We start from the raw sequence: 22,075 nt of genomic DNA, 5'->3' as shown, positions 1-22,075 counted from the left end.
GCAGTGAGCTGAGATCCGGCCACTGCACTCCAGCCTGGGCGACAGAGCAAGACTCCGTCTCCAAAAAAAAAAAAAAAAAAAGAAAGTGGTAGTTGCATGATACTAACAACCAACTTTCCTTTGTGGAGCGATTTTGATGACAAGCAAGATATGTAGAGCACAAATTCACTGAGATTGCACTTGATTCTAGGCACACATACAAAGGCTTTATAATATGAAAAGATGGGGAGCTCTGTCCACAGGCAGAATACTCCTTTGCATTTAACTTGCCTGTTTTTGTGCCAAGCAGATTAGTACAAGCAGATACAATCTAAGTACCTAGTTGATACCTATAGACACAATAATAGAAGATACTAGCTAATGTATATTACTATGTGCAAAAGCATTTTTTTTTGCTATGATTCTCGTGATAAAAAAACTGTTTAACCCTTCCTGTAAATCTGCAAGCTGAGTTCCTTTGCACAGATGACAAAGTTGAAGACCAGAGAGGTTAAGTAACTCATTCAAGGTCACACAGCCAGTAAATGGAGGCAGCATTTGAGCCTAGATGGTTTCACTTCAGATTCCATGTGTTTAGCAGGAACACTGTTCTAAAATGAAATGATTAGACTCACAAAGGGGATTCCTGAAGTTCAGGATGTGTAATGTGGGCTACAATCTAAGTCCTGCTTAAGACAAACTGTTTTCCAGAGTATTTCCAAGCTATATATCAAAGAACTCATATAGAACAAACCTTAAAGAACCATATTATATTTTTTCATAAAAAAACATAACACAGACTTGTTATTGCTTCGTGATATACATACAGTAAGTTATAATTTAAAAATATGAAACGTGCATTGGAATCTATTACAGAAACTGAACTATCATGTTATAGTAAAAGTACAAAAGCAAAGAAAAATCCAACAAGAACTGCAAAAAAAAAACACTCATTTTCTGTGTCAACATGAGCAAATAATCAAACATGAAAATGAATTTGATTCCAATTTATATTCTTGGGGCACAGACAAAAGTAGCCAATCAAAAGATCTAAGTAAAACAACGTGTCAGTGTGAGGCTTTGGCCAGGCTTCCTAAGCTGCCATGTTTCTTGGTCCATTTGTTTCTTTCATTAACTTTATGTCAACCAGCATCTGCCTATGTTTATTCCACCAGCCGCATGAGCTCACTAATTACCTTTAATCATACTTATCTGAAATGCATCTTTATCTTCACACATGTCCCAAGTGCAGGAAAACCGAACACTGGAAGGCTGACATTGGGAAGATATTGGAATGGGAAGTCTGTATTTCCTCGAACCCTGACAGTGTAGGGAGGATTAACCCCCAAAATGCAAGTCTACCCCAGAGGTAGACTTAGATAGCTGAACTGGTTCCCTGAGAGTTAGACAGCGACAGGGAAATCCTACCTTGTTCAAACAAAATCATGTGTAGTCTTCTCATGGAAAACAGGTTCAAGGTGATGAGAAAACTGCTAAATAGCACCCTCCAGACTTGGGTGCCGCGGCTCATGCCTGTAGTACCAGCACTTTGGGAGGCCAAGACGGGTGGATCATGCGGGTGGATCACTTGAGGTCAGGAGTTTGAGACCAGCCTGGCCAACATTGTGAAACCCCTGTCTCTACTAAAAAATAAATACAGAAATCAGCTGGGCATGGTGGTGCTTGCCTGTAATCCCAGCTACTCGGGAGGCTGAGGCACGAGAGTCGCCTGAACAGGTGTGAGCCACCGTGCCCATCCAAGATGTTACTATTACTTTTAATATAAATTACAAAACAGGGACAGAGAAGGTAAAAACTTGCTCAAAGTTTCCCACGTATTTGTTGCAAACACATGGATTGTGAGTACCAATGATGGAACTCACATCATTGGTTGTGAGTTGCAACTTGCAGTGAGCTAAGATAGCACCACTGCATTCCAGCCTGGGCAACAGAGCGACACTGTTAAAAACAAAAACAAAAAACAAAACAAAACAGACTGGTAAGCTCTATGAAGACCAGGAACCAGTATGTTATGCCTTTTCTAGTCCACACAGAACCGGGCTAAGTCTTCGGCTCTGTGGACATGTGAATGCTGAAAAGAAACATTTTGGCCACTGTCTTTCTTAGCTTTAGGGAGGCTGGAGGCATACATATCAAACCCACTACTCTACTAATTTTATCAGGCAACTCAAGGCCTGCTAAAGGGAGTTCAAACTCCACTGATATTCATATGCAGTAAACGGAATAACCCTAGGCGTTCCTTGAACCTGAATTCTTACCTTATCAAAAGGGCAAGAAAAAACAAGGAGATGAACATATCCTCCCCACTTTCTTACTAGAGAAAACATATGGCAGCCTTGGTTCTCCACTGAACGGCGCAAGAGGGAACTGTGTCCTCACCTCCTGAATCAGAGCTTCCAGACAATTAAATTTGACATCTTAATGTCAAAACAATGGGTTGTATAAAAAATGACCTTAGGGCATAAAACAAATACAACTATAGGTTCCCTTAATATTGTACCAAACGTTGGTACTCACAATCCATGTGTTTGCAACAAATACGTGGGAAACTTTGGGCAAGTTTTTACCTTCTCTGTCCCTGATTGTAATTTATATTAAAAGTAATAGTAACATCTTGGATGGGCACGGTGGCTCACGCCTGTTATCCCAGCACTTTGGGAGGTCGAGGCAGGTGGACCACCTGAGGTCAGGAGTTAGAGACCAGCCTGATCAACATGGCGAAACCCCGTCTCTACCAAAAATACAAAATAATTAGTTGGGCATGGTGGTGTGTGCCTATAATCCCAGCTACTCCAGAGGCTGAGGCAGGAGAATCGCTTGAACTCGGGAGGTGGAGGTTGCAGTAAGCCGAGACCAGGCCACTGCAATTCAGCCTGGATGACAGAGTGAGACTTGGTCTCAAAAAAAAAAAAAAAAGTAATAGTAACATCTTAATTCATTCATTCACCATTTACTTAATAAACCTATTATGTGGGTTTTGAAGAAAGTATGGGAAACAAAGAGGTCATTTGAAACTTAATGTCTAGTGATTTGTTTGTTACTTTAAAGTGAGATAATGCAATAAAGTGTGCAGGCAGAAACTACTATGATCTTCAACAGCTATGCCTCCTCTTCTTCCAAGACACACTGCTAGACAACATTTCCCAGCATCTCTTGCTGTTAGACATGATCATGTGATTTAATTCTGGCTAATAGAATGTGAGCAGAAGTGGTAAGTACCTTTTCCAACTGATGGAGAGGGCTCTGAGAGCCAAGAAGAGGTCACAGCCACAAGATGGAAGAAGCCTGGGTTCCTGAATGACAGCATGGAGCCCAGGTCCCTGTCAACCTGAACTAGACTGTGGTAAGAGAAATAAATGAGCTATTCTGTTAAACCACTGAGATTTCGGTGTTATTTGTTAAAATAGCATAATTTTAATACAAATTATTAGCAATATGTGCCCCATTGTAAGCCCTAAATACGTGATAGGATTGTCATTTTAAAATATATTCCTAGTTTTCTATGTTTCTTATTTGTATATGTCTTATAGGATAGTAAATCCAAAGGCAGAGGTCCAGGAAGAAGGGAGGGAGGGAGGGATGGAAGACAATAATAAAACTTTAAAATAGCTCTGTATAAACTGTGTACCTGGGTGCCATTTGGTCATCCACAATTCCTAGGAAACTATTTTCACTATTATCTATGTGCCTCCAAAGTCAAACTTTCTTCCTAACCAAATGAAATTTCTGCATGGATTTGTGGTGCCAAGGGCCTCCTCCCCACTATTCCTGGCTGCAGCTGTCACTAGGCCTGGCTGCTTTCCCCGGCATTAGATCACCATACCACATGGTTTGGATGGGGAGCCTGTTGACAGGGATGGAGGAGCACTTGGCCATGACTTTACCAAGGCAGACCTTACAACTGGGAGAAATGCTCATATTTGTTATAAGGGCTCATCACACATAGAGGCCCTTGGCAGAGAAAGACAGATGTTACTTCTGGGGCTAACCCTTTTGATGAGAGAGGAGGCAAACTCTAGGCATGCTATATTTATACAGATAATTCAGCTAGTCACTGGAAGATAAGACATCTCAAATATTCCAGTAAAGGAAATGTGCCTTTACTTGCTTCTTAGACATAATTTTTATTGTAGCGAGTTGAATATACAGAAGTATAAGCAGAAAATATTTATTTTTCCCTCTTTTTCTTTAGTCTCCCCTCTAAGTAATCAGCATTATCAGTCTGGTGACTGACCTTTCCCACTTATTCCATTTTCAGACAAACCAATGCATATTTATAGGGTTAATTCCTCCATCTCTTAATACAATATGCTTCCTATTCAAATTGCTTTATTTTGCCTCACATTTTATTATGAATATTCTCCCAGATGGGTATATTTAGTTGTAATTGTTCTTATTTGTTTATTATTATTATTTTTTGAGACAGGGTCTCACTCTGTTGCCCAGGCTAGAGTGTACTGGTGTGATCTCGGCTCACTGCAGTTTTCACCTCCTGGGCTCAGGTGATCCCCCTACCTCAGCCTCCCAAGTAGCTCAGACTATAGGTGCTCACCACTACGCCTGGCTAATTTTTTGTATTTTTGGTAGAGATGGAGTTTTACCATGTTACTCAGGTTGGCTTTGAACTCGTGGACTCAAGTGATCCACCCACCTAAGCCTCCCAAAGTGCTAGGATTGCAAGCGTGAACCACTAAGCCTGGCCTTTATTCTTTAAATATCTATATAAGGTTGCCTGGGAGAAAGAGCTATTACATGCTGGATTTCAAAACACTGTCAATTTTATTTCAGGGTTAATAATCATTGATTTGTCATTTCAGGGAAATTAAATGGTAAATAGACTAACATATTAGAAAACATTCTGGTTTAAAAGGGCAAAAGAATATGTCTCAGAAGCTTGGAAATTCTTGAAATCTCAGTGTGATCATAAACACAGTTTTACTCTAAGGGTGCATCTGCAGCTAGCTCCCATGTGGGAAACTGGGGTTCTGGTAGGTCTTGGGGCCAGGAGCCCCTCATAGTACAGTTCTCCTCTTTAGGGAGTGGCTCTGGCCTGAGCTGACATTCAGCATCTCTCCTTGGTTCCTCTTTTTGCAAGCATGGCTGTCTTGCCACCCCTTGGATTTGCTCACCACGGGAGGGAGGGAGGGAGGGAGGGAGGGAGAGAGAGAAGGCACTGCCCAGTATTAGCATGCATATCACACACCCTCCCTTTGTTCTCTTGGCTGAGGTCAGATGGAATAAATTAATCAGCCTCCACATCCAAGTGTCCCGGGGGGCAGTGCAGGCCATGTGTGCATTGTCCATCTTTTAACCCCCAATTGGGGTCAGCATGAGTAAACCAGAACCAAAAAAACCCCCTGGGCAGTAAGCAGATGTTGCCAGGAACCCATCAACTCCGGGGCTTCTCTACGAGTTTCCTGGATATTTGTGTTTTAGGTGGGAGCAGCCAGCTCAGACTCTTTGAGGTCTATAAATCCATCCTGCTAATAGGAGATGCCACTTTGTTTTTTGTTTTGTTTCGAGAAGGAGTCTCACTCTGTCATCCAGGCTGGAGTGAAGTGGCATGATCTTGGCTCACTGCAACCTCTGCCTCCTGTGTTCAAGCGATTCTCCTGCCTCAGCCTCCTGAGTAGCTGAAATTACAGAAGGCCGCCATAATGTCCAGCTAATTTTTGTATTTTAGTAGAGATGGGGTTTCACCTTGTTGGCCAGGCTGGTCTCGAACTCCTGTCCTCAATTTATCCACCCGCCTCAGCCTCCCAAAGTATTGGGATTACAGGTGTGAGCCACCATGCCTGGCCAAGATGCCACTTTGGATCTCTTGCTCTACCAGATATGTGTTAGGCACTTAAGTATCACTTGATCCTCCCTGCCTCCGGTGAGGTAGGTATTATCTACATTCTCAGATAGAATGCTGATGCTCAGAGAGCCTGGGATTTTCCCAGGACCACATAACTTTAGGGAATAAACAGCACGAAAATGTGCTTCTTCATTTAGCTTTTAACCAGAAGCGTCCTTGACTGCCTTTGGTTCTCTGTCAGGGTCTTGACCACCAACATCCAATTGTGCCGTCAATAGATTCATCTTTTTCAGGCCCCCAAGTCTAAGATATCTGGATCCCAGTTGGGCCTTATACACACAGCTAAATATCTCCACTATAACCTAAAGAAGTATTTAAATTCTCTGCCCAAGCCCCCTTAAAGTTGGTAAGTACAGTGCCTTTCAATCCCATTTATGCTTTTTGACCAGAATGACAAGGTTCTGGACATAAGAAGGCCTTAACGATCATCTTACCCAATTCCCTCATCTGATAGATGAGGCAACAGGAGAGTGGATAAGTTTGCCTGGGTGGTGGGAGTTGGGGGTGGGTGACAGGTGGGGCGGTGGACTAGTGAGAGCAGTGGCCAGAGGATGGGATAACCAGAGTTTGCAGATCACAGCCTGTGGGCCATCTATGCCTCTACCTGTTTTTGTAAATAAAGTTTTATTGGAATGCAGGCACACCCATTGATTTATGTATTGTCTTTGGCTGTTTCCAAACTATAACAGCAGAGTCCAATAATTGCAATGGAGACTAATGGCCCTTTAGGTCTAAAATATTTACTATCTGACCATCGTAAAAAAATGTTTCTGATCCCAGGGAAAGACAGAGGCACACAGGTAGATATGAGTTATTATTAACTTTCTAGTTCTTAGAGGGAGCGTTAAGTTCACAAGTGTTTGTTGTGTTATGAATTAATGATTGAATGCTAATGGGGGCCACTGATGGTTATGTATGTATTTCCACTAATAATGGAAATTATTATCATTAAATGCTGTGCACTTGAAACAGATAGATAGGAAGGAGGGACTGGAAAGAAGGAGGGAAGACATCATTGAGTTCTTAAGATTTAAGTGGCTCTTCATCACCTGACTTGCTTTGTCACCTACACCTGACTTTTCCCCTTTGTATCTGCGATGCTCAAAAACATGCTGGAGAGAAGGACAAAAGATGGCAGGTTGGGTAAAGTGGGCTTTCTGGAAGAGGCAGGATGAATATACTGGGTTCTATGGGGTGAGAAGGGGCTTGGCCAAATGATGGAAGAGTCCACAAAGTACAGGTTGTTGAAAATCATCAAAATTTGATTTTTTCATCTTCCATTCACAACGGGCCTCTTCCCTCTGTACCTGCAGAGTGGCATGAGGGGCCAGGTTCCATGGCCCTCTGTCAGGACCTCCCTCAGGACATCCCTCCTGCTGACCAGTCCAGGTTGTCCTCAGATGCTAGCAGCATGCAAGTCCTGGAAGCGTTTCTCACGGGAAATTGTGAACACTTATGAAGACACTTGGGGCCACGATGTGTACTGCCATATTTAATCCTGGGCACGGCCTGGCAAAGTAAGGGCTATTGTTGTCCCCATGTCAGAGATGGGGCTCTGGGTGGGCAAGTCACTTGCGTGGAGACAGAGAGCTGGTGATGGTGGAGCCAAACTGACTCTGGACCCACCTGATTCCAGAGCCCAAACCCAATGGCTCAATTATACTTCCTGGATCCCGGGATTGCGCTTCATGCTGCCTCCATAAAAGCGTACACACAGTGACACACAGTTAGAACATTTTGTTTTATCTAGAAGAGCAGCTTCAGGCATTGAAACCCCACCTCAGCAAATGGCAGGGGATTTGCACATTCAGTGAAACGGTTCCAGGCCCCGGTGGGAAAGTTCCCTGCAGCTTCAATTAGAGAACAGTCACAGCTGACTGACGCCTGATGCTCACAGGGGCGGCTTTATTGTTTCATATGTGAAAAATGAGGGCAGGGCCAGGACCTCAGCATCAGGGAAACGAAGAAAGATTAAGAAGTATTTCTAAAGTCACACTAACCAAAAGGTCAATTCAACTGGGGGGCTGGGGAATGGGCGGGCTGTGGGGGCAGCGAACAAGCAAGCAAGCAGCTGAGAAGTATTTGTGGCACCAGAAGGAAGGTTGTGATGTCCACTAAAGGAAACCATGGCTATGAATTTCAGGGCATCAAGACCCTGTCAACACAGCTAATCCCCACAGATGTTGGCTGAATAAGCCTTTGATGACCAAAGAAGTGCACTGTGCAAACCGTGTCAGCCTCTAGCAGGCCAATTTGTCCTCATATTACACACTCTGCGGGCTCTGCTGCTTGACCCCCAGGTTGAGGGTCCCATCCGGCTCCCCCAACCCAATGAGGGGTGACCCAGCATGGTTAATAAGTCAACAGAATTCAGAAGCCACGGCCGGATTAAGAAGGCAGTTTTATTTTGGTGCCCTGTACTTCAAGCAGATTAAATAATCAAAAAGGTCGAGCCACTGGGGTCAGTTTGAATGCTACAGCTGTTCACCAAGGTTTGACAAACATTCTTTATGCGGCTCATCATCTGAATGGGAAAGGCAGGGATGATCCTGGGGAGGCCAACATTTTAAGAAAGAAGAGGGGCATGATCCCAAGATCCTCTTATGGAAACTGATCCCAGCCAGATGGAGACAAGAGGAAGGGCTGCTTAAATAAGTGGGCTTTTGAAAGCAACAACTGTTTTCTGCATTGAAGGAAAGCAAGGGTAGGGTTCAGAAAGACTGAATGTAAAGCTGGGCTCCAAGTCTGCCATGCCCTTCGTGTGTTGCTCTGCACATTAATTAAGGGGTCTACGAGGTCAGCAAGGACGCCCGAGAAGACTCAGTCATGAAAGGTGAGCCCTGATCAATTCCCATTGGAAAAGTTCTTGTCTGGGAGAAAGACGGGATCCCCTCACAAAGGTATCTACGGGAAATCTATTTTCAAGTCGTGTGTCTTAAAAGACTGGACAGATATGAAAAATGTCTCTGCATGGGAGGATTTATGTTTGTGCATGTTGGGTGCAGAGGAAGAGGGTGGAAAGAAATGTATGCAGCCATGACATGAATATGCAGTTGGCATGTCACGGGCCATTTCATAGAAAACATGGTGCTTGGAGTTGGAGTTCATATATTATTCCTTTGAGGGGAACAGTGGAACCAAAGAAAGAATGAACAAATTGGCTACAATCTCAGAGAGGCAAGCCTTTCATTAATAGATTAGTGGATCCTGCGGCAAACATATTCTCTGGTTTGAGAATTAATTTCCTGCAACTAATGAATACCTGAGCCCTACAGCTAAAAGTGAGGGGTGTCCGTTCATTACTGAGGGGAAGACGTTTTGGCTTTGAAAGGAGTCATTTAGATTATTTGCAAAATTACAGAAAGGAAAACAGTGGTTTTGCTCTTTGATATTCTGGAAAGGGGAAGGAGACTGTGATGTTCTGCATCCCTTGAACTAAATTAAACTGAGAAGAATCTCTTTCAGAAGGCTCTCTGAACATCTTCCCTATTGCCCTAGAGCACTGTTAACCTCACTAGAGAATTTAAGGAAGAAAGGGGAAAAGGCTCAAGTGCATGACAGCCACACTGTGTTTCCCTAGTTAAGACCCAAAGCAAGCAAGCGAGCAAACAAAGCCCCTTTCAAGAGCTTCAACTCTGAGTAGATAACTATTTTGAGTTTTGAATATTATTGTGTGGCCTAACGAATTCCTCTACCGCTTTATAATAAAATGCCCTTGACAGATGTTTGCCATATTTTCAAATTCAAGTCTCAGAAATAAAAACAGAAGGGAGTGTTATAGCTACTTTGGTGAATGACAGAGCAGTATCTAAGAAAATGTGAACGTAACCTCCTCTCCGAGCCCTGCAAGAAGATTTCTTTGGATTCCAGAGACCCTCTACCAGTTCCTGCACAGCCAAGGCGGTCTGAACAAGGATGCTATTTTACAGCATCATTTAGAATGAAGACAAAAACTGCAAGAGCTCAACTACCCCTCATAAGAGTGGGGGTAAATATTAATACTAAATGTGGCATGGTCTCACCATGGAATATGCTACAGCAGTTAAAAGGAATGAATTAGCTTTCCATGTATCAATGTGGATAGATCAGTTTTGAGTGAACAGAGCAAATTGCAGACCGAGACATGTTGATGATTACATTTATTTGGATTTTTAAAAAGTTATGCAAAACAGTGTGTGTGTTTGTGTGTGTGTGTGTGTGTGTGTGTGTGTATTTGACAGGCAGTAGAACACAGCAGATAAGAACTCTGACAGACTCTGGAGGGAGGAAGACAGCCCCAGTCCTTATCACAGCTCTGCTATAATATTTATTCTCCGTGTGAACTTGGGCAAGTGGTTCAGCTTTTCTGTGCCTAGCTTCCTCATCTTTCAAAAGGGGGTAATAATGGAACCATATTTACAAGGTTATGAGGATTAATTAATATACATATTTATAAAGCACTTAGAATGGTAGTTGCATGCTATATGGTTATTTGCTATTTTTGTCATTACTAACGATTGTTTTTAAACTGTCTGGAGAGATACATCAGTAATGGTATGAGGAAAGGGGCTTATGCTGGAAAACAGAAATTAGGCATGAATCAAAGTAAGTTCAACTGCGTAAGTCATGCATTGCTCTTTTGAGTTAAAAGGAAAAAGAATCAAGGAAGTATGATAACCCATGAATGACTTGCAGAACTATTATAGAAAAGGGGTATTTATTAATTATTCTTAATGCTTTTCTACATTTTTATAATCTTGAATAAAAAAGCAGCAGACACTATCCTTGTTCACGGAATTACAACGGCAAAAATGGATATCAATATGTAGCAGTGTTTTAGATCTGCCTTATCCAATACAGTAACCATTAGCCGCATGTGGCTATTTTTGTTTAAAATAGTTAAAATGAAATACAAATAAAAATTCAGTCTCTTGGTTGCAGTAGTGCCATCTCAAGAGCTCGATAGCCACACATGGCTATTGGCTCCCATACCGGACAGCAGATGCAGGACACTTCTATCATCACAGAACGTTGTATTAGACAGCACTGTTCTGCCGCCTACTTTACAGCAATGTGGATATCTGAAATCCTCTATCACTCTTTTACATATCTGGCCCCACATAATTCTGCTGTGGCCTACAAAGGGCATATATCCCCCAAATATTTTTTTCACTCTTCTATTTGATATCACTAAGTCTTCCATCTTCTGAATCAGGAGACACTGAGAGAGTACTTTTCTCAAGGCTTCCAACAATAGTTGGCACAAAGATTACAGTAGTTACTGACACTGGGGATGTACCCTGTCCAGCCCGGCTCTACTAAAGATGGTGAGTGACAGAACCTCTCTTCCAGGTTGTAGAAGGTCTTACCTGGCTGGAAAGCACATTACCTGTAAATTCAAAGGCAAAAAAGTGTTGATACCACACCTCACAAACTGGTTCCTATCCCAATTTCTTTCTGTTTGTTGTAGGTGAACTGTTCCTGTTTTCCAGTGTGATTGTCCTGCTCCAGGTGGTATATGGCTGCCCAGACAAGTGCCGATGTCACTCATCTACAAATTTTGTAGACTGCAGCCAGCAGGGTCTGGCTGAAATTCCTTCCCATTTACCTCGTCAGACTCGAACACTGCATTTACAAGATAATCAGATACACCATCTTCCTGCTTTTGCATTTAGGTCAGTGCCATGGCTCACGGCCTTAAATTTGTCCAACAATTCCCTTTCAGATCTGGCCCCTGGAGCTTTCCATGGGCTTCAGCACTTGCAGGTTTTAAACCTAACCCAGAATTCACTTATTTCCCTGGAAAGCAGACTTTTCCATTCCCTCCCTCAGCTGAGGGAGCTTGATTTGTCATCAAACAACATAAGCCACCTTCCCACATCCCTGGGAGAGACGTGGGAGAACCTAACTATACTTGCGGTTCAACAAAATCAGCTTCAGCAGCTTGATCGAGCGCTCCTGGAATCCATGCCCAGTGTGAGGCTTTTATTTCTCAAGGACAACCTCTGGAAATGCAATTGCCACTTGCTTGGCCTTAAACTCTGGTTGGAGAAATTTATCTATAAAGGTGAGTCATGTCTATTTGGAACCCCCCCCCCATCTGTGTGTTACCAGCCTAGGATGAATCTCATCTGTTCTCTGCATTAGAAAGAATGTGGAGGAGTGTGTAAGGGGTGGATTTGGGCTTTTACACATCGGTGCCATTTCACAGTATGGCAAAAGAGTCAAGTGAGTCAGTAGAAGGTGTTTAAATTCAGGATCTAAATTAATCTACAAATATGTTACATGGAGATAACTTTCACTTGTTTAATTAATACAACATTAAGTTACTTATCTGGGGGTATGCTGTTAGAAGGAGGACATTTAATCACCACCTGAATAACTGCTCAACCCCAAATAGCACTAAACTCTTATTTTCAAGTGTGTTCCAATTATGGGTATGGTTCTCTCTCTCTGGGATATTTTTCTCTCTTTGTCTGCTTCTACCCATTTGACAACTGTAATTCTCTAAAATATCCTTTCTGCTTTAGCAAGCACCACTGTCACTGAAATTGGGTGCAACAGGGCCTCTCTCTAAAGTTACTCACAATTTCTTTAACACGATGACAAGAGTAAAGCAAGAGATCTCAGACTATTAAAGATGAGGGGCTCTGGAAACCACCCAGGGTTAGCAAACTACAGCCCCAGGGCCACAGTCCATCTCCTGTTTCTGTAAATAAAGTTTTATTGGAACACAGCCATGCCCATTCATTATATACTAAGTGAGTGGTTGCTTTGCACTATAAAAGCAGAGTAGTTGTGACAGGGGCTGTGTTGTCTATCTGGCTCTTTACAGAAAAGTTTGCCAATCCTTGTTGTCAATAGGCAACAGAGTCCCAGAGAGGTTCAGTGACTTGCCCAAGATCACAGAGCAGAAGCCCAGGTGAGAACAGAATGAACGGCTTTTGGGTCTTGACCCGACATTCGTTCCTCCACTTCACAGTGCTTCTCTCCTCCTAGCTCTCAGCACGATTCATTCATTCCTATATTTGCATGCCTTTTGTATGTCAGGCACCAAGGAGATGGCAGTGCCTAACCATCATAGAGATTTCATTCTGGTAGTAGAAACAGATATTAAATAAGATGATAAATGAAGATACATGTTTAGAATAGTAATTAGTGCTAAGAAACAATGAGGCAGGGGAAGGGTACAGTGATAGAATGGGGGTCTCATTTTTGATAGGATGGATGGGAAGATGTCTCCAAGGAGGTGACATGGCTGAGCAGAGCCCAAAGACTGCAGAGGAATGAGCCATGAGATAAATTGGGGGAAGGAATAGTGAGCACAAAGGGCTTGATGAGGGGGAAAACTTGGCTTGGCTGTGGGACAAAAAGAGAGACAAGACAGCGGCTAGTGCAGAGGAAGGGAGTGAGTGGACACAGACAAGACAACACCAGTACTTGCGGGCCAGATCATGCAGAAGTGTGCAGAGAAGTCCAAGATGCCTGGACTTTAAGTGAGATGGAAAGCTCTTGAAGAGTTTTAGTCAAGGGAACAATATGATCTGATTACAATGTAAAAGGTCACTCTGTAGACTCTTGGGAGAACTGACCAAAGGCTGCAGAAGAAGAACCAGGGAGATGAGGGAGAAGGTGATTTCAGTCAGCCAGCGAAGATGATGGTGGCCCAAACCAGGGTGGCGAGACATGATCAACGCTGGGAGATACTTGGAATACTGAACTGACAGACATTGCTAATGGGTTGGAGTGGGTAATTAAGAGAAGACCCTAATTATGGGAACGTCTATTTTGATTTGTCCTGCAGTGATAACCAGGTAAATGGTGATGCCTTCGGCTGACAAGGGGCAAAGAGGAGACTGGGGGGAGCGAGTGAGTGTGTTGGGGAGGTGTTCAATTAGGACTTCAGCTTGGGGCATGTCAAGTTTGAGATGTCCTGTACATATCCATGGGGAATGGTTGAGTTGGAGGTTATATATTTAAGCCTGAAGCTCAGGAAGATGTTGGAGCTACAGACATGAATTAGGAAATCAACAGTGTCTGCATGGTTGCAGCGGTTCTCAGCAGGAATGAGGTTAGGGTGAATACAACATAGGTTCAAACGTATGATATTGAATAAATCCTTCTCAACAATGTAACAGCAAACTACATAATCAATAACCAGTCGGCATTCAAGCCAACCAGCAACAGGAGCCACATACTATGGCAACATCTTTCTTATAAGAGGTTGCAAATAAAATTGTTTACATCTACAGGTAAAGTGGCTAAAGTTCCCAGGACTAGGGCACTGGAAGCAACCTGGGATGGGATGCATTCTGCCCTACTCTGCCACAAACTTGCTGCTGGTCTTTGGGAAAATTAGGACACTTCACTAGCACTCAGTGTCACCAGAGGGAAACTGACAGTTTTAAGCCAGGGAGTTCCTACGGCCCACTCCAGTCCTCAGATTCTGTGATGCAGTTCAACACTCCCTCACAACAGAGCTGCATGAGCACAGATCACAGCTTTTATTCGGAGAGAAGCAAAAATTGATTTGGGGTAATAAGACCTGGATGTCTCAACATAACTAGGAAAAATCCAAATACGTGCCAAACACGGGAGGCAGTCGGATTATAGACATATTGAATACAGGCAAAATAAGGGAACAGGTATTAGTCAAGATCTTCTTTTTAAAAAAGATACATAAACAAATGCAAACACTACAGGTATTAGACAGGGCAGGCTAATTGACATAGCAGACTAGCCCAGACTTTAGTTATATGTGCAATAAAATCTGTTGCTCATTCATGTCATAGTTCCAGGGAAATGGGGGCAGAGTCTGCATTCCATGCAGCCATTTAGGGATATAAGCCCCCTCCAGCTTGTGATGCCACCAACTTTATCACGTGGCCTCTAAGGTCATCCCCAAGTGGCAACAAAATGCATGGCGGATTACACTGGGGTTTTATGGCCTGGAGGTGGCATTAATTGGTTCCATTGTCCAGAATTCAATCACATGGCCCCAAATGGACCACAGAAAGTGGGTAATTTAGTCTTTCTGCTGGCCTAAGAGCAAAAAGATGTGCTTTGGTGAATACATAATAATATCTCCTCCACAGAAATATGCACACAGATTGTATGATTCCTCTCTATTTATCTATTCCTCTCTATTTACTAGTAAACAAGTCATCTTCACTTCATTAAACATTTACTCTGAGCTAGGTATTATGCTAAATACTTGACATATTTTATCCAACTGAGTCCTCAGAGCAATCTTGGGAAGTGAATTTTAATTATCCTCGTCTCCCACTCTCCAGATGAGCAAGCAGAGGCACAATGTGGTCAAGGAAGTTTTTCAGGGCTGCACAGCTAAGTAATGTTCAGACTCAAGATTTGAATCTAGTTTCTCCCAAGACAGAGGTGAAGAGCTACTAGTGATCAGATAGAGAACAATGAGCGCTTGGCAAGCTGGAGCTTCCTGCATTGTCAGTTACATGCATCTAGAAGGATGTGGGACCCTCCGGCTGTAATCAGCAGATTTGGCTAGGAGGTCACGGCCCATGACATGGTGGAGAGTGGGAGTTGCATCCTGGCTGAGGATCACCTGCACAGGAGAAGACCATAGAGCATTCGGCAGCCATAGCCCCTGCCTTCCAGCTATGTCCCAGGCTCTAGTCTGGGTATTTCCTTGGCTCTGGGTCCAGAGGCTATGGCTCCCACCCTAATACTGAACAGCAGAAAGTGTGGAACTGGAGAGAAACAGTTCTTAAGTCTGGGGTGATTGGGTAAATCACCCTAGTCGAGGTGGAAGTCAGCTGATGAACCTGTCCATCCCCCGGCAGGTGGCCTTGCTTCCCCTGATAGAAGTCTCCATGCTCTCTGGCTGGATTAAATATCATGACTACTTCTCAATGCCTCATCACTTCATTTCTGTCTCTCTGATCTTTTTGTCCTGCAACCAACTTCCTCGAAGAGGCTCTTATGGTCAGGTGCAGAGGAATGAAATGGTCCATGAGGTAAGAATCCTTAATCTCAATGGCACTTTGGACTCATCTGGAGCAGCTGCTCTGAACCTCTGGCCTCATGAAAATCAGTGGCTCAAAAAAGGAAGAAATTCCCTTTTTATCTTTCTGCTTTAGGGTGGGGACTGTTACCTCAGAGGATTGCTAGAGAAGCCAGGAGGAATCCAAGAGACTCTGGTGGTAGGTGATTCAGTTTTAAGCAGTGGCAGCAAAAAGGACATGGGTTGAATTTTGCCACTGCCACTCACCCTGGTGTGTTGGGGCCACCTGATAATCCTTGCACTGCAAGATAGGCCCTATGTACTTACAGGGCCACTTAGAACTTATCTTGTAGGCTTAGAGAGAATAAATGTGAAAGCATTCCTAGAACTCTGAAGTGCTATGCAATGGAGGGTGCTAATAATGTTGAAGTGATGCCCTCTGCATATGTCTTTCTGGTATAATTTCATATTTCATTTACTGTGTGTACTAAGATCTCCTCCAATCTAACTTTGCTAACAGCAGTGCCAATCTTTTCAGTTGGCCTAGGGGAGGTGCTTATGGCAGGCTGAAAGGACCAACGCACAGGTTATGGGGCAGTTCAGTCCAGTCAAAGGCTTCCTAGTAGACAGTGCCGAGGGCCATCCTGCCCACTCCCCTGACCTCACAACGCTCCTGAGAGGAGGAAGTGGCGAGGCAGTGAGTGCAGTGGAAAAAACTTGGACGGAGCATGGAGAATTGGGTTTGGATGTTGCTTCATCCACTCAAGACCTCTGTGAGTCTGGACAAGAGTTACCTACAAGAGCGGAGTATTACGACTTATCTAACAGTGCTTTGTAAACCATCAAGTTGGATACAAATAGGATGTTTTCATGGCAGAAAATTTAGTCAGCGAAGTGCATTTTCCCAAAGTCAAAGAGAAAATCAGTGGTCACACTAGACTAGACTTCAGTCTGCTACGTCTGCACTCAGAGGAAAGAATGCCTGACCACCCAAATTCCCCCTGACCAACAGCAGTCTACACACCTGAGGATATCCATCACCTTGCAGGGAATGGAAACTGGGTTTAATAACCCATTAGAAAGTTCAGTACTCAAAGCCGTAAACGTTCTGAGGCCTGAGGAGACACATTCATGATACCTAATTCCAGGAACTAAATTTCCAGTATTGTCAAATCCACAGGTCACTCCAAGACCACTCCATCTCTCCATCTGGCATCACTGAACAGTGCTGAGACACATAGGATCTTTGTAATAAACACCTAACAGCACAACAATGCACATTTGCTTTATTTTTTCCTTAGATTTTCAATAGGAATCTGGTACACGAAAGATTTCTTGTCTGCGGGGCTCACTGGGGCCGTGAGTGGCAGGAATGCAGTGGGCAGCCGTGCTCACCACTGGCCCCCAGCGTGCCTTCTTGTTAGCTTTTGCATTGTTTTCTCTGAGCATTTGCAGAACACGAAGGTTACTGGGCTTCTAATGAATTCTTGGTCATAAGTAATTGCCAATTTAGTGTGTGGCATTTTTAGTATTTAGCCAATTTAGGAATCTTAAAATCATAAAATATGGTTGTTAAATTCTTTGACTCCAGGATTTAAAAAAAAATGGTACTTCATAAATTCCATCTGCCTAAGTTTTTGTAGGCAGAGGATTCTGGAACTCTGTTGTATCAAGGCTCTGTTATTGTCCTTTGCTTTTGTCTTTTAAAGGGGGAATAACAGACGGTGTCATCTGTGGATCACCAGACACCTGGAAGGGAAAGGACCTCCTTAGGATCCCTCATGAGCTGTACCAGCCCTGCCCTCTTGCTGCTCCTGATCCAGAGTCCTCGCAGCCTCAGCGGCCCGGCTCTACCCATGGTGTGGTCCTGAGGCCTCCTGAGAACCACAACTCGGGGGAGCGAGACCTCTTGGAGTGCGAGCTCAAACCCAAGCCAAGGCCTGCCAACCTGCGTCATGCTATTGCCACCGTCATCATCACTGGGGTTGTGTGTGGGATTGTGTGTCTCATGATGTTGGCAGCTGCCATCTATGGCTGCACCTATGCGGCAATCACAGCCCAGTACCATGGGGGACCCTTGGCGCAAACCAATGATCCTGGGAAGGTGGAAGAAAAAGAGCGACTTGACAGCTCACCAGCCTGAGAGCTTTTGTCTCAAATAGGACTGGTTCATCGCAGGCCAGAAGATAGTGTCTGAGTAGGGCTGATGTGTTTATTGTTAGTCTCATTTTGCTTTTGCCAAAAAAAAAAAAAAAAAAAAAAGATGTGTCTGTAAAAAATATTTCTGGGGAGGAATTTATGTTGTGATTTAAAAAATACCATGATGATACTTGTGCTCTGGGCCTGAGAAGTTATTATGATGATTCTATGTGGGGGTAAAACACACAGAGAAAGGGAAGATGCCATCTCTTCCAGGTACTCTTCTGTGGATTAAGTTCCTTTTACAGAGCAACAGAAATTCAAACACACATGCCAGTCAGCATTCCTGGGAGCTTGATGGTCCACTGGAAAACTGCCCGATTTTGAGTGCCTGGGAAGAGGCTGCTGATCTTACCCGAGGGACACTGAATGCCTCTATAATTCAAGTTCATGCTAGATCAGTGATACTTTCAGATGTTGTATATGTTATATATTTAATGGGAGCGTCTGTTGGTTGGGAATTTCATAGCTTGCCCCAAGAGTCAAAGTCTATTTCATTTTCTAAATCAGAAAATCATTTGGGGCTTTGTAGGCCTCAGAGGAAGAGGAAGATTCCATGTCCGGATAATAGGACTCAGGCCCCGAGTCTTGGGAATTTTTCTGATGCAAGGGTAAATAACATATAAACAAACACAAAGAGGATGGGGAGCCAGAATTTGGGGCAGATATTACCCAAAGGCCATATCCACCAAGGGATTGGAACCTTCCATTTAGAACTCTTACAGCAGGAATGAATTTAGGTTGGGCTGAGAGCAAGATAATGACTTTTGTGTATCTGTATCTGCATACATAGCACACAGAGTGCACAGAGTTGTACAACCACACCCACATATAAACATACTCAGAGCAATCAGTTTACCCACTAATGAAATGCAGCCGTGTCAGGGTGGAAGCCAGCAGCTGTTGTCCACCACCCAGATTGTCTACTCCCCACGCTGGGATAGGAGTAAGAAGGAAGACTGCAGAGAGTGGGAATTACCAAGAGACTCAAGATAGGTGGCGGCAGCTATCTTCAATGTTATTTAGGCCATGGTTTTAAAAAATCAGGTGTGGCTGTCTTTACTCCAAAGACATGGTCTTGAAGAGTTGCACGCAAAATGAATTTTTGTAAATTGAATCATCATTTTAATGCAGTAGGGGAGCTAGCTATTTAAAGGAACCTTTCATGGAATCTTTCTGTAATAGAAATAATTGGCTCCAGATTTATCCATTTTGTAAATTTGCATTTTTTCATGCTAGGTTTTCTTAAAGTGGAATCTACCTGTTCTCTCTCATGATGCTCACAGTCACCTGTTAGTATTAAAATCATTTTACACAAGAAGACAGGAGAGAGGAGTTATGGACATGTTAAAAGCAGAGAATGGCAAATATAGGGCCAGTTTTTTCTCCAGAGGCCATGACAGACATTGCTAATCAATCCCAGCACTCCTCCTAGCTCAGCCTCACAGATGCCTTCTTAAGACAGTACTGTAGGCAACCAGAACTAATCAACTGGAGTTGGTTCAAAGGATAAAACACATTTGCCATTCAGGGTACTGGCTCTACATTCACTCCGTAAGGCCACGTAATGATTGGTTTGGATCCTAAACCAGTAGTCCATTCTCTAACTGAAATGTGAATGGAAGGTTCACATGTATCTATCACATCTATCATATGGGACAGACGCAGGGAAACGGGTGAACCTACCACATCCTACTGTGCAGGTCTACACTGACGCACCTCTAATAATCACAGAGACAATCTACACCTGCCATGGTGCTTCATAGCTAGTGTAGGCCCCACACACTCAAGGCCACCTTTCTGGAGCAGCAATTTTGCTAGATGATTTTTCTAGGGGACGAAGTTTAAATTTTGATGGTGATTTTTTTTCCTGAATATCAAAAAGAAACTGAAATACCTTAGATTGTAGATCAAAGAAAGACCCCAAGGAAAGCCTGCCGATCCATCAGCTCTGTCCCAGGCCCTGGCACCTCCTCTCCATGGGTCACTCAGTGGACATGGCTTAACATCCTTCTTTATGGAAGTAGTAACTACTTTCCAAGTGAAAAAAAACCTTTCTTTCCATGGCTCTGGACTGAGGATGGTTGGCCAAGAAGGCAGTGTGAGAAAGGAATTTTATATGTTTGTATACGCCATCCCAGTTTCACCAGATGTTTCTAGAGCTCACACTGTGCACCGTGTACCAGGCATGGTGCAAGGCATTCTTGTGTAATCCTAACACCCATGAGCCACTTGAACAGATACTACATTAGCTGAGAACTACTAAGGCCAATAACGCATGCTTCCTTTTACTGCAGTGATTTCAATCTGCAGGTGCACTGGGCCCTGCCAGAGGTTTGGTGACAGTGGAGGTCAACCCAGTCCCCCTACCCACAGAGATTACATGAGGGAGTTTCTGATCCACCACAGAAAACCCTGAACGTGACTAGAATCCTTGCTTGTCAACATTCATATCCTTTTAGATTTCTAAGTACAGATGATAACTCAGGCAAACAGACTTCCTGCTTTATGGGCAGTCTTTAAGGAAAATGATTAAAATGATGCATACTTATATTCAGATTTCTATCTTTTGCCTACAGTCACCACAAACAGCAGTTGGCAATGAAAATAATTACTTACCCTGAAATGTCAACAGCTTCTCAGCACAGAAAAAAATATAAATCAAATTGTTTAGATTAACAAATGCAGAGTTATCATTTGTTAATATGAGAAATGAAATGTTTTAACTGTGAAAAACATTGCAGATGAAAGACCCAATTTGCAGGGTATTCTGTGAGAACCACAAATTATCTTTCACAACCACTACAGCTCATGAGGGGTAATTTGCAAACGCCTCATAGATTATTTTCAGCTGTTTATTGCTGCTGTCATATTCATAGAGTCCCTTATAAAAATGTCCTTCTGAGAGCCTGGCTGAGGGCACACTATGGACAAAAATCACGTTTAGTGTTGATTGTTTCTGAGAAAACTAAAAATATAGTTCTTTCATCATATTTAGTAGAACAGTATGATTCCAGATGGGTGATTTTTGCCTTGCCAGGGATCATAAACTCACAAACAGATATTGTTGCTGTCTGTAGTGAGGCATAATAAAAGGGGGCATGAAAAATGTACTCTGACATAGAAATTTTGGAGAAAGAAGACCCAGAATCAACTCTATATCTGAAAAGCTTTTACAAATACGGCAAATATCCCTGACCCTACAGGTAGAATCTTTTGCTTAAGATTATAAAATGCCAGTGGATCACTAAGGGTTTCATTTTTCCTTACAAAGATAGCAAGGCTAAAAAGTGATGCACACACAGATTTCTTCCTGAAGGTCGGTGCAAATTGAATCTCCTTGCTTGAGTTAATTAAGTACCCCTGAAACAAGATACCTTTATCTTAGATCCTACATATCAAAGGAAGTGGTTAAATCAATTTCTAAAATCATCTATCTGTAGCATACATTCACATAATTATCCAACAACTGTTAGAAACCTATAGCTTTCTATTACAGGTCAGGAAATTACTGTTCCCAGTTTGGGAAAACCCATCCGTGTATCCATTGCTAAATGCTATTGACAGAAACCTACACAAAATGATATTCCAACTCCACCTGGCATCGCTGAGCTATGATTTGCATGCATGACTTTAGGGAACCATCCTGTTTGCTCTTTCGATTAAAATGCTTTATTTTTTAGACTCAAATTGTAATGCAGTCTCAAAGAAACCCCTACCCCATTCAGAGAAGCAGCTGCCTAATCAACCACTTCCATTTCAGATTCTTTTTTTAAAATTTTTATTCGTTTTTACTGATATACGATCCCTTTCAGATTCTTTTTTTTTTTTTTTTTTGTTGAGACGGAGTCTTGCTCTGTCGCCCAGGCTGGAGTGCAGTGGCCAGATCTCAGCTCACTGCAAGCTCCGCCTCCCGGGTTTCCGCCATTCTCCTGCCTCAGCCTCCCGAGTAGCTGGGACTACAGGCGCCCGCCACCTCGCCCGGCTAGTTTTTTTTTTTTTTTTTTTTTTTTAAATAGAGACGGGGTTTCACCGTGTTAGCCAGGATGGTGTCGATC

The 22,075-nt window shown here is 43.1% G+C and overlaps 2 protein-coding genes across 3 annotated transcripts in view; one reads left to right on the top strand and one right to left on the bottom strand.

Annotated features, from left to right (window-relative positions):
• Positions 1 to 22,075, bottom strand: part of CACNA2D3 (calcium voltage-gated channel auxiliary subunit alpha2delta 3) — a 967,057-nt gene that overhangs the window by 139,795 nt on the left and 805,187 nt on the right. The gene's annotated exons all lie outside the window — the stretch shown is intronic.
• On the top strand, positions 8,523 to 18,062 carry LRTM1 (leucine rich repeats and transmembrane domains 1). The gene is made up of 3 exons (XM_033210153.1): positions 8,523 to 8,693; positions 11,310 to 11,906; positions 17,528 to 18,062. Exons 1-3 carry the CDS (start codon positions 8,687 to 8,689, stop codon positions 17,959 to 17,961), a joined length of 1,038 nt encoding a protein of 345 aa, XP_033066044.1. The 5' UTR covers positions 8,523 to 8,686; the 3' UTR covers positions 17,962 to 18,062.

Source organism: Trachypithecus francoisi, unplaced genomic scaffold, assembly GCF_009764315.1.
Source record: "Trachypithecus francoisi isolate TF-2019V2 unplaced genomic scaffold, Tfra_2.0 Lachesis_group0, whole genome shotgun sequence".
In the NCBI taxonomy this organism is placed as follows: domain Eukaryota; kingdom Metazoa; phylum Chordata; class Mammalia; order Primates; family Cercopithecidae; genus Trachypithecus; species Trachypithecus francoisi.
The sequence above is the reverse complement of the archived record's forward strand: the minus strand, read 5'-3'. Positions and strand labels throughout refer to the sequence as shown.

Bases quoted from the DNA above. Each gene is read 5' to 3' on its own strand.
- LRTM1 (XM_033210153.1), top strand. The intron at 11,907-17,527 runs GTGAGTCATGTC...TGTCTTTTAAAG, and splicing joins GGAGAAATTTATCTATAAAG to GGGGAATAACAGACGGTGTC.